The 14579-nt window shown below is 39.6% G+C and overlaps 1 protein-coding gene across 4 annotated transcripts in view; it reads left to right on the top strand.

The window, feature by feature from the left end:
• The window catches only part of SORCS1 (sortilin related VPS10 domain containing receptor 1), a 497958-nt gene that overhangs the window by 422948 nt on the left and 60431 nt on the right, over nucleotides 1–14579 (top strand). For all 4 annotated transcript variants that reach the window (XM_047703168.1, XM_047703167.1, XM_047703165.1 and 1 more), the window contains exon 18: nucleotides 6827–6998. In XM_047703168.1, coding sequence (XP_047559124.1) covers nucleotides 6827–6998 — 172 coding nt within the window. The remainder of the gene's footprint in view (nucleotides 1–6826; nucleotides 6999–14579) is intronic.

Below are 14579 nucleotides of genomic sequence, written 5' to 3'. Positions count from 1 at the left end.
ATCTTGTTTATACGGTTTTGGATCCAGGGAACATGCTGCAAATTTAAGTTGCTAAATTAACTAGGACATTTCTTGTTTCAGGCTGGCTGTAAAAGATTCTGTAAATATAAAATAAAGTGGGCATTGGGCTGGTTTATTATAAGAAACCAAGATAATCTTCTCAGGGGACAGGTTTCTTCTTGCTATTAAGCTAGAGATATTTCTAGATGTGTTAAAAAAAAAAAAAGTAAGTGTATAGAAATTTCTGTCTGTGTGGAGTTTCTTTTGAGAAGCCATTAATCCCTCCTAAAAGAATGTACGGTGACAGCTCTTATGCTCCCCAGGGTTTGTTTCTTAACATACTATGGAGATACTCAGGAGGCTTAAAAAAGGTTTTTAGCATTAATTTTAGCATTAGTTTTTAACATTAATTCAGTATCTATGTAAGAACATTTAGCAGGTCTGGGGGAAAAATACATATATATGCATAAATTCTAGCTAAACAGTAATCTCCATACTGTCAACATACATTTGGAATGCTTTAAAAATGCTTTCTAGAAACATACTCCTTTCTGTATTGGCCATGAGAACATGAGAACTTAGACCCCAGCTAACCTGCCATTGCCCTGGAGTTGGTGTTTCCACGGGCTTTGAGGGCTGGCTGGCTGTGGTCTTTTCGCAGATGACCCTGCTCGTGGGCCTGGAGGTGATTTTGATGTTCAGTCTGATCTGTTCTGCAAGATTTGTCAGCGTGCATCATGGAGAATAATTGGTCCTAAAAGTGCTGCATGTGTTTGCAGTCCACAGAAAGGAAACCACTTGCATAACTTACAAACTCAACATGGCAGGGGCCTGTGTGGCGGTTCTCTAGCAAAGAGCCATGCAGTGTCACCGCAGACCCTCAGTAAATATTCGTGGCTACGAAGCTGACTCTTGAGAGCACCTTGCCTGGATGTGGTTTTCCGTATTTTCATGGGATGACAATGAGGTCGGGAATTGAAGAAGAAGGTGAACATCGCTATGCGGAGACCTGGCTCCTCACGTAGCTTGGTTGCCCACACCGGTGGTACTGGCGTTAGTGATTCTCAACCAGGTCATATGGCACAGTGACAAGAGATATCAAACTCAGTCCAGAGGCCCAGAGCTGCTGATCATCTCCCATGTTACCCTGGCAAACTCTGAAGGCTGTCTGCTTTTACCTGTGTGAAAAATGGAGGGGTTGTATTGGATGATCTCTGCTATCCCTTCAGACTCTGATGTATCTGTGACCAATTTGGGATTCCTAGGACTGCCCGTGCTAAAAAAAAAAAAGAAGGAAAAATTCTTTATATAAATTAGTTGTACAATTCGTTGACTCAGATTGTGGATTCCGTGAGTCACTGATGATTCTTGATTTTAAGTCATTTAGTTTAGCATGGCCATATGTCCTGTTTCGTCAAATTGGCATTCAAAATAAAGTCACATTCCTTTACTAGTCAAAACAAATGACTTGTGCTTCTACCCTGAAGTTGTTTTCCCTTCTGCTATGTCTCCTCCTGGTCTCCTAATCCCAAGGTTGCTTATTTACTTTAAAGGAAAAGTCCTGAGAACTGTTCCCTTTGAACAGAAAAACTCAGAGAACCTGCTCAGTCAGCTACGGAACCACATTCTTTCTGAATGTTGGTGTTCACACTACTGCACAGGTTTTGTTGTTGTTGTTGTTTTTGAAACATGGGGACATTAGGTCTAGGGAGCTTTTAAGTCTTGGTCATACACTGTACCCATTGCTAGTCCCCTTCTCTACCCCCAAGGCTTGTTCCATTTTTTGTTTTGTTGAGGGTTGCATGGCATTCTTCCCTTGAAAGGAAAGGCACACAGGATGATCCAAAAAAATAAACCATTTAAATTCTTCACACTGTGAGCACAAATGAGGGACACCATAGCTCAGTAACAGGAAGACCTACTTCCCTTCAAGAAGACCAAGAGCCTTAGCTCCAGCTCAGTGATGACATGTGGTAACTACTCTAAAAAGGCAAGAGACAACTTCACAGAGAAACATGAATTCTAAGCTGATTTTTATAAAGAATGAATAAAAGCTTGACAACAGGAAAGAACATTCAAGAAAGAATGAACAACATAGGAAAAAAGAAGGCGTGTAGGCTTGACTATGGCTGGGGCTCAAGACACATGTTGGGAAAGAGCTGAAGCTGGAAAAACGCACTGAAGAGAGACTGTGGAGTGTACTGAAAACTCCAACTTGACGCTCTGTGAATAATCCCACAGGAAGCTGTGAGTGAGTCTAAAAAAGAAATTGACATGGTTCGATTTGATCTTAAGATAATCTTGGCAATCAGAGTGCCACTTGTGTTTTTCTGGGAACTTGCTGTATCATAGCAAGTTCATGTTTAATACTTTAAATACTAACTTTTTGACTAAATACTGAAATTTTAATATTTACGAAGTTTCTAACAATGCACCAGACTTTAGGCTAAGCCATTTTCAATGTAGTATCCCACTTAATCCTCCCAAGAATGTTATTGACAGGATTCTGTAACTGTCCCGATTTGACAGGCAGAGAACCTGGAGGAAGTTTGGGTCACTGCCCAGGTCCGTATAGTTAGTGCCTGAATTTAAACTCAGGCAGTTTGGTTCTACAACACTGGTTTTAACCACCAGGGCAGTGTTCTCTGATTCTGGATGCACACAAGAATCACCTGGGGGAACTTAGAACAAAAGCAAAGACACACTAATGCCGAGAATTCTCAACTAAATCATAATTTAAGTAATTCTCAATTAAACCAAGACCCCTAGGAGCGGGATCTTGGCAGACATTTATTTTAAAAGTGCCAGCAAGTGACTCTGAAAGACAGCGTTGTAGTCTACTACGCTGGGCTATCCTGTCACCTTAACCTACAGTGAACAGTCATAAACACCCATATTCCACCACCACCCCAGAAGCACACAAGAAACAAAAAACCAAAAAAACAAAAAACAAAAACAAACAAACAAAAAAACACCTACTAAATAGTAAAATCACAGACTATGAAGACCTTCATGGCTTTTTTCCAGTTTTACACTCACCAAGAAAAACTACAGCCTTCATCTGTGTTAAGACTGGCAGGAAGCACAGAAGAAAAATCAAAGAAGTTGGGGGTAAAAAGGAAAAGGTGACAGAGGGGTTTCAAGATGGGAAGGAAGAGAATGGCTAAAGTTGGGGCTGCTGAAGGAATAAGACACTATCTACTGATGAGCGGTCCGTAATATCAAAGGCACATTTGCAGAATGTTTCCTTTTCAGTAATTGTACAAAGACTCCCTTGCCATTACAAAGCACTTTTCTTCTTGGCGGATTGAAGAATGCTTTCCCAACTAAATGCATCCCAGTAATATTCAGAGCTTAGGTCCAACATAATCATAAGTTGCCTTGTTATTATGGAGGTAGCAGCCCCATTTAATAACATATTAAATGCATTATTCATTTATGTAACTCAGACCTAGGGACAGCTGCTGGGATGGAAATAGAACCATTCTGTAAAGCAGAAAGCAGGTGTGTGCTTTTACTTGAGTAAATGAACTCTGTATTTCTGCACAATTTTCTTCTAAATTTCAGGGACAGGTCTGGTAGGGCTAATGGGATGCCATTTTCATCCAGGAAATAAAATGGCTTCAGAATGCTTTTTAATGAGCGTTTTTAAAAAATTACCAACAGTCTTCTCTATGGCAGAATCCCAGGGGGGGGTTGATTCGTGCTTAGGATTTAAACAGAACTGTTGCTGCACGATTCAGGAAAGCCTGGGGTAATGATTGGTCAGAAGAGCGACAAGCAAAAGGAATGTTCTCTAGCTGATGATGTCAGTGGTAATGGTGAGTCCTTGTCCCTGTAGCCACTCGCTCGCCAAGGCAGAGTCACAGGTGTGCTTGGATGCTAAGCGATTAAAAATCATAGGTGGTGGGTATTAGAGAGGGCACAGATTGCATGGAGCACTGGGGGTGATACAAAAACAATGAATAATGTTATGCTGAAAATAAATTTTTAAAAAATGATTAAAAAAAAATCATAACGTGCCTTTAGTTTTCATGGCACCTTGCCTCTGAAACACGCATTTTCTGACGCATAAACTCGCTGGGATGCCATAATGACTGTGTGACATTGCTCGTCATTTTCTTGCCGCCATTGCTGGTGCCAGAATGTCAGATGTCAGCACTCTCCAGTGCCGGCACCTTTTTTTTTCCTTCTCTCTCCCGCCTGCCATTATTTTCTCTGTTAAGCAGCATGCACCCCTAAGCACCTAAAATGGATTTACTTAAATGGTAGATGGATGGATGTTAAAAATGCTCAGACTTGATAATGAGCCGTGGAACTGGTAGGGATCCTAGTACAAGAGCAGAGAGTTTCTGGCTGCCTGCAGGGCTGGGTGTTAACCCCTTAGTTGCTGGATTGTGCAGAGAAGCAGGGACTCCGAAGGTAAGGATTAGTGGCAGCTGGTTCATGAGCTGAGGTGCTTGAAGGGTTTGGGGGCAGTGGTAATAACCACCTGCTGTGCTGATATTTCAACGTTTAAAATGGCACAGTCATCCCAGTGTGGGCCTCCTGATTATCAGTTGTGCTGTCCCCAGGGATGAGGTGCCCTCGGGGAACTTCAGTCACCCACAGGAATACCATCAAACAAGGTATAAATGGGTTCCTATCAGTAAATCATCAGGAGCCTTTAAGAGTTTAGAGGAGGGACAATCTCCTTCGATTTAAAGAGGCAATAGAGTAGTGGTAAAGAGAGAATATTCTAGAGACAAATTGTCTGGGATCCTGACTAGGTGATCTTGGGAAAACTGGTTAACTTTTTTGAATCTTAATTTCTTCATCTGCATGTTGAGAATAAAAATACCTTCCTTAAGCAGAACTGTTCGGAATATTTTAATGACAAAAGTCATGTTAAGAACTTAAAGCAATGGCAGACACAGTAAATACTCTCAACATATCCACTTCTTACTATTTCACTTATTATTATTTTACCATCACAGTCAGGAAAAGACAGAGGACAGAAGCTGTAACCCAAAGTGGAAATTTTAGGCAGCTCAGAGAGCATGTGGGAAGACCTAGAAGCAGAAAGAGCAGAAGAAAATAAGTACTTTTCCAGAGGCTGGAAAGAGAGGTTTGACTAGGGCAGATGAGCTTTTTGGTGAGAAAGAATTCAGAGATGTAGGTCAGTTAGCTTGTGGAAGGCTTCATGGGCAAGATTATGGGATATGACTTATCCCAAGGACAGTTGGAATCCGTGAAGGTTATGAACAGGTAGGAGAAATAATATTAAATAAAAATAACTGGCAACAATTTCCTAAGCGCTTGCTAATCGTCAGGGCAGTTTTAAATACTTTGTGTACATTAATCCATTTAATTTATACAATTACCCTACGAGGTGAATTAAATATTAATAATTGACCTTGTAATGATCCACAGCTTTCACAGTACTTCCCCAGACAGTATTTAATTTGACTTTCTCAACCATGGTCTTAGGCAGTCGATCCCAAGACTCGGGGACAGAGGAAAGGACACTGGCCAGATTTGAAGGGGTTGGAAAAGTATAGCCTGCAGGTCAAATGTGGCACACTGCCGGTATCTGTATATAGTTTTACTGAAACCCAGATGTATCAATTCTTTTGTGCGTTATCTGTGTTCTCTTATATGCTACAATCAAAGAGTTGAGTACTTGTGACAAAGGCCATATAGCTGGGAAAACTGGAACATTTCCTAGCTATCCCTTTATATTAAAATTTCTCTGGTCTAGAAGAGTAGAAAGACCTTAGACTTTGCTTCCACTTTGAGCTTCACCACTCACTCTAGCTAAGTAGGCGTGGGAAGTCTGATATCCGAGTCCACAGAGAGGTTACTATGGACCCCACACAAAAGGATGATGAACAGATAACATCGAAGCTCAAGTCTTAAAGGTTAATTGTTCTAAAACCACAGATTCTAATTTATTATGAATCTATAAATTGCATAGGACACATTTGTAGAATAATCTTTTTTTTTTCCTATTAAAGCTAAAATAAAAAGAAATGAGCAAAAGAGGAGGGAAGATTACACAATCTCTAGACTGGTCTCCTTAATAGGAGTTTTCAATATTTAGCCAGTACAATCCCTCATAAAATATTGAGGACAAACTCTCAAATTTAGCCAACTTTCTGTACGAAACTATTACCGCAGCATCCTCTGTGGGGTCTAATCTTGAATCACATAATCCATAACAGTCTTTATCTGAATTGCAAATGCCCTTGCAATATATAGTACTCAATTTAACCCTCAGTTCTATAGCCTTTAAAGTGTCTCCTGGATTATCCACATGTAACTCTTCAAGATTATAGGGGCGCCTGTGTGGCTCAGTGGGCTAAAGCCTCTGCCTTCGGCTCGGTTCATGATCCCGGGGTCCTGGATGGAACCCTGCATTGGGCTCTCTGCTCAGCAGGGAGCCTTCTTCCTCCTCTCTCTCTGCCTGCCTCTCTGCCTACTTGTGATCTCTCTCTGTCAAATAAATAAATAAATAAAATCTTAAAAAAAAATAAAGATTATAAATTTAGTGAGGCCCAGGACCACATCTTCTACTCTTGTGCATTTCCCATAGCTCTGAAGGGAAATAATTGAGTGACTGAATGAAAGAATCTCGTCAAGTGCTAACAGTAGGTACAGTCTGTTACTATGATGATGGGCCTTTCCGTTGGGTGCTTTATATGAATTAGCTCTAGTTCTCAGAGCACCATGAAGCATGGTTCTCCCTCGCCCTCCAGGCTACGCAGTAGCGAGTCCAGCTCAAAAAAATTGGGAGTGATCCGAATTGTAATGACCTGGAATACAACTTGAGCTTTTCTCCGTGTAGGTATAGGAAAGTGGTTTCCAATAACTGCACAGACGGAGTGCGGGAGCAGTACACCGCCAAACCGCAGAAGTGTCCCGGGAAGGCCCCGCGGGGGCTGCGCATTGTGACCGCGGACGGAAAGTTGACAGCGGAGCAAGGGCACAACGTTACTCTCATGGTGCAGCTGGAAGAGGTAGGACCAGACCCGCAGCCACTTCACCTTCTAGGGCCACTGATTTTTCCTAGGAAATCAGATTTGCTTTATGTGTGTTTTTGTTTTGTTTAATTTTTTTTTTCCATTTTAAATGCTGTGGACATTTTAAAATTTTTTTCTACTTTTGGTTCTTTGGTTTGTTGCTGTTGCTCTTACCCGCAGTTAATCTCGTTTTACCGCACGGTGTTCTTCACTCTTACTTAATATGTCATTTCTTGGAAGTTCTTTCTGGATTTAACTGTGCTTCGTTGGCATTTCCAGCCAGAAGTTATCTCAGAATGAACACGTTAATGGTATTCTAAAAATAATCTAGCACACACACAGATGTTCAGCCTAACATACCGATGCTGTCTTCCTCTCTCAACCTGATGTCTTGGCTTTTCTTTTCCAAAGGCAGCATGCTGGTCATACACACAACACTAAGGCTAATCTAAATATACCTGAGGGTACTTTCTTTGGCAATTTTGGCAATTGAGAGTCTGTGATTTTGTAGCATTTCTGCGATATCATTATGAGCCTCGGAGACTGACAAATCATGGTTATCTGAGATTTCTCAATATTTAGATAGTGGCTAAGATGAAATTTGTACATTTGTATTTTTAAATGTGTACAGGCATTTTTATCATCTTATAACTGAAGAAGACGTTCTCTAAAGGATAAACAATTACATTAATGATCTCAATTATCAAGCCTGACAGTCCTGCCTTTAGCTGTGTTTTCTGAGTACTAAAATCTTGGCAGCACCATGCTAGGCCTTGTGAGCACAAAGGGATTTTAAAAAGTTAATAATGATACCAGGATTAAGATCTACATTGTTGACTTCAGTTTCTTCTGATAGCTCAGTGGTTTTCAGTCTTTAACATGAGTAAAAGTTACGTGGTGAACATGTTAAAACAGTTTTCCGGGGGGCACCTGGGTGGCTCAGTGGTTAAACATCTGCCTTCGGCTCAGGTCATGATCCCAGTGTCCCGAGATGGAGCTCTGCCTTGGACTCCCTGCTCAGCGGGAAGCCTGCTTCTCCCTCTCCACTCCCCGTGCTTGTGTTCCCTCTCTCTCTGTCTGTCAAATAAATAAATAAAATATTTAAAAAAAAACAGTTTTCTGGGCCCCATCTCCAAAGTTTCTGATTCACTAGGTTGGACGGGGCCCGAGAATATGCATTTATATACTAGACTGTGGGTTATGCACTGTGCTTCAAGAATAAACAGAACAAAACAAGAGCAAAGTCCATAATACAGACCAATTTAGGCCAACCGGAGTTGCTCGCATTTCACAGAAATACAATCTTTAGGCTTCTCCCTGAGGCCATGACATATTAGCTTGCAGCAAACCAAATGTATTGTGTATATTTAGAGCAGGAGCGACATGCTGAGAGAGAAAGTGAGAGATAAGGAGGAAGAGGAGCATGAGAGTATTGTCACGAAGATTTGGGCAAACAAAATCCTGTTCTTCAGAGATGGTAAATTCACTATAGCCATCCAACAACTCGTATTTGCCCTCAAGGACTTTGCCAATTCGTACGTCACACTGTAGAAGAGGTCATGTTTCAGATTCCCAGGTAGAAGGCCAGACAGAAAGTCTTGGCCGAACAACGGGCAGTGGGCTCACAAGCTAGAACATAAAAATTGACTTCAGGTCGGATCCCAGAGGGAAGGGAAGCATGGAGAAGCAACACAGTATTCTGTGCATTTTTCTCTCTGAGCTCTTCGATGATATCTAAGGGATATGGACAAAAGTGAAGTAGAGTTTTTAGAAGTATTACATCTTCAGGAAATAAAAATTAGAGCCAGGGACTATTAAGAAGGAAATAATAATACAACACTAGGTTCTGGAGACTTCTGGAGAGCTCGATCCTAGGAATGAGGACACCCCAGAACTAGACCAGGTTCTCTCAATGTTGAAACCCAATCTGGAATTATCTCAGTCTCTGAGAGGGTTAGAGTGATTTTCACCCACTCTCAATGTCTGCCAGAGCTAAAATGAACCTTTTTAGAGGAAAATAATATAAATCAGAAAGCTTACCTATATTTTTTGTATAAAAATATTGGGTGTTTAATTTAAAATATTACATATATATCAAGAAACAAGATGACGAGGAGGAAAAAAATCGTCAGAGAAAGGAACAGTTTCCTGAGATATGATTGATACATTCTTGAATACAGATCAAGACCAAAAATGCAACCTCCCAGCAGTCATCAGCAGGAGGCGGGAACAAATGGAAGTTGTAGAAATAAAGATAGAATAACCGATGTTAAGGTGCACCTGGTTGGCTCAGTTGATTGAGCATCAGAGTCTTGGTTTCTCCTCAGGTCATGATCCCCTGGGTGGTGGGATCATGGGAGCCCCAAATTAGCGCCACGCTCAGCAGGGAGCCTGCTTGAGGATTCTCTCTCTCCCACCCCTCTCAAATAAACTTTTAAAAAATAACTGGTATTAAGAAGTTAGATGGGTTGACAGTTGACTGAATCAGATGGATAGAGGATCAGTTAATTGGAAGAAAGGACAGTTGAAAGTATAACCTTTCTAAGATAAGAGAGGAAGGATTGAAGATAAAGAAAAGAGTAATAAGAGACACATGGGAGAGAGGGAAAAGACTAACACAGATGTGATTGCAGTCCCAGAGGGGAGAAGGAAGATAAGGAGCCAGAATCCATTTTGAAGGGATAATGTCTAAGAATTTCCGCAAATTGACAGGAGGCATCAGTGTCTCCGTGTAGATTGGAAATAATCCAAAACCCCAAGCAGGAGCTAGACAAGGAAAAAAAGGCACTTAGGTATCATATTCAAACTATTGAAATAAAAAAAAAAACAAAAACAGAGAAAAATTTTAAAGCCCCGCAGAACAAACTAGAATGATATCTTTGAAGTGCTGGGGAAAAACACAAATGTGGAGGTAAAGTAGAGACTTTTCTCAAACAGAAACCAAGACGAGTCATATAAGATGATTTCTATAAAAAGAAACACTACAGGTAACTCTTCAGGCATAAAGAGAATGAACCCAGATGAGAGCACAATAGTAGAAAGAAGGAAGAGCCAGAGAGAGGGCATGTATGTGGGTAAATTAATAATAACTTGGCAGGGCGCCCGGGTGGCTCAGTGGGTTAAGCCACTGCCTTCGGCTCACGTCATGATCTCAGGGTCCTGGGATTGAGTCCCACATCGGGCTCTCTGCTCAGCAGGGAGCCTGCTTCCCTCTCTCTCTCTCTGCCTGCCTCTCTGCCTACTTGTGATCTCTCTCTGTCAAATAAATAAATAAAGTCTTTAAAAATAATAATAATAATAACTTTGCAAATCAGTAATGATAATCTGCTGTGGGCTTAAATATATGTAGAATTAAAACACATGACAATAATAATTCAGTATGTATTAAATGGAGTTAAAATGTTTTAAGTTCCATGAAATGTCTGTGATGAGGTAGAGGTACTAATTTGTATTAGATACCAGCATGTCCAGAATAGAGAATATTTAACTATCAAACTCTTGGCAGGGGACCTGGAATAATATTAAATGTGTCTCATTAATACCAAAAAAAAGGCAGGAAAGAGAGAAAAAGGATCCTACTTACGTTCAGGACTAATAGAACAGATACTGAAATGGTATATATATAAACCCAAATATTATAATTAATGACATAAAATAAATAATTAGTGATTTTTCTGGCTTGCTTAAGAAGATCTCTGAGGTTGTAAAGAGATCACACCACAGGTTTTTTTCTTTAGTTTTCACATTTAAATCTATAATCTATCTTGAATAAAACCAAAGTTTATGTATGTTTTTCATTTACACATTCAATTGACCCAGCACCATTGAAGGACAATTCTTCTCTTACTGACTTGAGTCTTTGTCATAAATCAATTTAATCAACCCACAGTATTTGTGTGGGTCTACTTTTAAATACTTTATTTTGTTCCATTGGTTTTGATTTTCAAACCTGTGTTGATAATTTAAAACACTTTTTTTTTTTTTTTAAGAGAGAAAGCATGGGAACAGGAGGTGGGCTGGGGAAAGAGGGGCAGAAGGAGAGGGAAAGAGAATCTTAAGCAGGCTCCACTTCCAGCACAGAGCCCAACATAGGGCTCAATTTCATGACCCTGAAATCCTGACCTGAACCAAAACCAAGAGATGGACGCTTAACCAACTGAGTCACCCAGGTGCCCCTAGAATATATTTTAATTATTCTAGATTCAAAGTTAGCCTACATATTTGGGGATATAAATCCTCAGAACCAATAGAAGGTCATATGTGTGTGTGTGTGTGTGTGTGTGTGTGTACACATACACATACATGTATATATATATATATATATATATATATATAAAATACATTATATTCAGTTATATATGATATGCTTTATAATAGCATAAAAACAATGCATACCTACAGGCAAACCCAAGAACTTATTTTCAGTGTCTCTGCCCAGAAAACAACACCACATTTGGAAAAAAAATTTTTTAAATATAAATGTATGAAAAGATATACCATGACTGTGGATTGGAAGATACAGTATTATGAAAAAAGACCAATTTTTCCCACATTTATCTTATATTCAAGGCAATTTCAATAAAATCTCCAGGATATATTTATGGGTTAAAATTAACATGATCATAAAGCATATGAAAAAGTAGGAGCTCAAGAACAGCAAAGATTATCTTAAAAGATCACTCCCAAAACTGGATAGCTTACGTTACCAGGTATCAACATTTATTATAAAGTTATAGTATTTAAGAGTGTGTGGTGGTATATATATATATATCCTGCGTACACAATCTGATTAAGAAAGGGAGTAGTGAGCCAAGAAAACCACACCCCCCTACATATGTATAGATGTGTGTGTGTGTGTGTGTGTGTGTCTGTGTGTGTACACGTATACACACACATACTCTTTAGGACAAATGAGACTCTATACTACAGTAGATAAGTTATAATCTTTTCTATAAATGGTGCAATGACATCAAAATCCGTGTGGGAATATATGAACCTTGATCTCTCTTAACACAAAAAAATAATTCTGACTGGATTGTCAATCTAATTTTGAAAGAAGAAACTAAAGTGTAAAGGAAAATGCAGAAGAGTATCTTCATGACCTTGGTTTAGGCAGAGATCTTTTTAAAACAGAAAACGAAACCCACTAAGTATATAGAAGAATACAGTTTGATTAGACTACGTTAAAATTAGGAATTTCTTTTCTTCAAAATATACTATTTAGAAAATAAAAAGAAAATTTAAAAAGCCCTGGAGGGTGAGAAGTTATTTCCAGCACATAATTTTAATAAAGCACTCATACCCAGAAAAATATAAATGAATTCTATAAATCAGTAAGAAAAATTCTGGCCACCCAATAGAAAATGCACAAATGACTTAAATGGACTTTTCAAAGAGGGTAACCAGATAGCCAATAAGTGTATGAAAAAATTCTCAGCATCACTGCTCATCACAGGAATGTAACTTAACAGTAAAATATTACTGGGGAGCATGGGTGGCTCAGTGTGTTAAACATCCACCCTCAGCTCAGATCATGATCCCAGGGTCCTGGGATCGAGCCCCATTTCAGACTCCCTGCTTAGTGAGGAGCCTGCTTCCCCCTCTCCCTCTGCCTCTACCCCATCTTGTGCTCTCTCTTTCTCTCTCAAATAAATAAAATCTTTAAAAAAATAAAATAGTACTGTCTACCCATCAGAAGATTTATATTTGAAAGGACAAATAATATCAAGTGGTGTTGTTGGAGCAACCAGTCATTCATACAGTGGTGTTTGGAGTGTAGATTGTCACCATCTTGGAGACCTGTTTAACATTAACTACTAACCACTATATTCTTCTGTGAAAACATGCACAGCCTATGACCCAGACTTTTTACTCCTAAGTATAGAGTCACCAGAATGCATACAGTTATGCACTAGAATGTATGTAAAATAATATACATAGCAGACTTACTCATAAGAGGTCATAGCTGGAAACAAACATTTATCAATTGTATTCTCCAGAAGTCAATTAGAGTACCCATACAGAATGGAATGCCATAGAACAATGAAAAAGAACAAACGATTGCTACCTACAAAAACTTGAACGAATCTCCTATCTACGATCATGCTAAAGAAATCAGACTGAAAAAAATATGTATTGTATGATTCTATTTAATTAAACTGCAAAAGTAAGCAAAACTAGTTTATGGCAATAGAAGTGAGATTAATAGTTACCTTTGGAAGAGAAGTGGCAGGGAGGATAAGGGAACACTGGAAACTGAATTTTTTGTTGATTAATGAATGCATTCATTTTGTAAAAAATCAAGCTGTATATCTGATTTACATACTTTTCTTTATGTCTATTATGCTCAACAAAAAGCTTACTTAAAAATCATTTGGGAAATTCAAATAGCATTGATTTGTACATTTTGCCTTTAGGTCTTAAGGGGAAAAAAGACACAGGGTAAAGGATTGGCTCAGAAAATAAATCTTTCCCTAAAACTTTGGGAACATTTAGGAAAAGATTTATTTTCTGAGCCAATCCTATACCCTTTGTCTCCCTGCATAATGAACGTGAAGTCCCCTTTCCCAGAGATATAAGGAACCTGGTTACGATAACTTGGAAGAACATGATCTTTTGAAGCAGAAATGTTTGTGTTGGAGTAGGCTTCAGATTTCAGATTTTTATTCCATTTCTAAGAAACAGTAGAGCAAGATCTGAAACAAGAACTCGGGCCTGGTCAGCTCTGACCTTTGTTTACTCTCCAGGGACAGAGGCCAGGCTCCTCTCCATTCAACTTTGCTTTCTCTGTAACCAAGATCATCAGACATCTCAGATTTGGCTGAGTGATGTGAGAACAGATTGGGGAATCTGGTTCAAAGATGTGTGAATTCATGCCTTCTGGGCGCAAGAAGGGAAAAAAATAGTTGATTCCACTTGAGTGGGCAACTTGCAACAGCAGGGAGGAAATCTGCTACGTTCAGCTGTCAGACCTGGCCCCTTGGTGCTCTTGTTTCCTAGGGCAGAGTATAAGCTGAAAAGACTGTCCCCACATCAAGATGCCCTGGGGACCTCACCTTCAACTGTGGGATTCTGTGCTGATTCACAAGCTCTCCTTACAGAAACAACGGGTTTCTCTGTTAATCTCTGGATTATATACATAGACATGAGTGATGCATGTGATGACCAACACGAACTAAAGGAAAGCAGAGTGCCTCTGAGAAGCTGGGGAGCTTTGGAATTTGACACAGTGACAACAGTTTGGATATTAATATTTGGATATTGGACAACATTAACTGTTGTCAGGTCTGTGGCTGCTTTTTTGGATTGTCTCATTTAGATCCCACAGTGAGCCTATGTGTGTGGGTGTTATCCTCCTCCTTGCATCCTACAGATGGCATAGCCAAAGCACAGAAAGGCAGAGTCACTTACCTAAGATCACACAGCTACCGAAGTATCAAGTCAGGAGTCAAATCCAGGCTCTGTGGTATCCTGCCTTTTTATTACTTCTCTCTGGTGAGAAGAACCAGATTTTTTTCCTCCCAGATTTTCTGAGAATATTCATGGCTTATGATCAGTTCATTAAAAACCATCTCAGCA

Source organism: Lutra lutra, chromosome 14, assembly GCF_902655055.1.
Source record: "Lutra lutra chromosome 14, mLutLut1.2, whole genome shotgun sequence".
In the NCBI taxonomy this organism is placed as follows: Eukaryota; Metazoa; Chordata; class Mammalia; order Carnivora; family Mustelidae; genus Lutra; species Lutra lutra.
The sequence above is the reverse complement of the archived record's forward strand: the minus strand, read 5'-3'. Positions and strand labels throughout refer to the sequence as shown.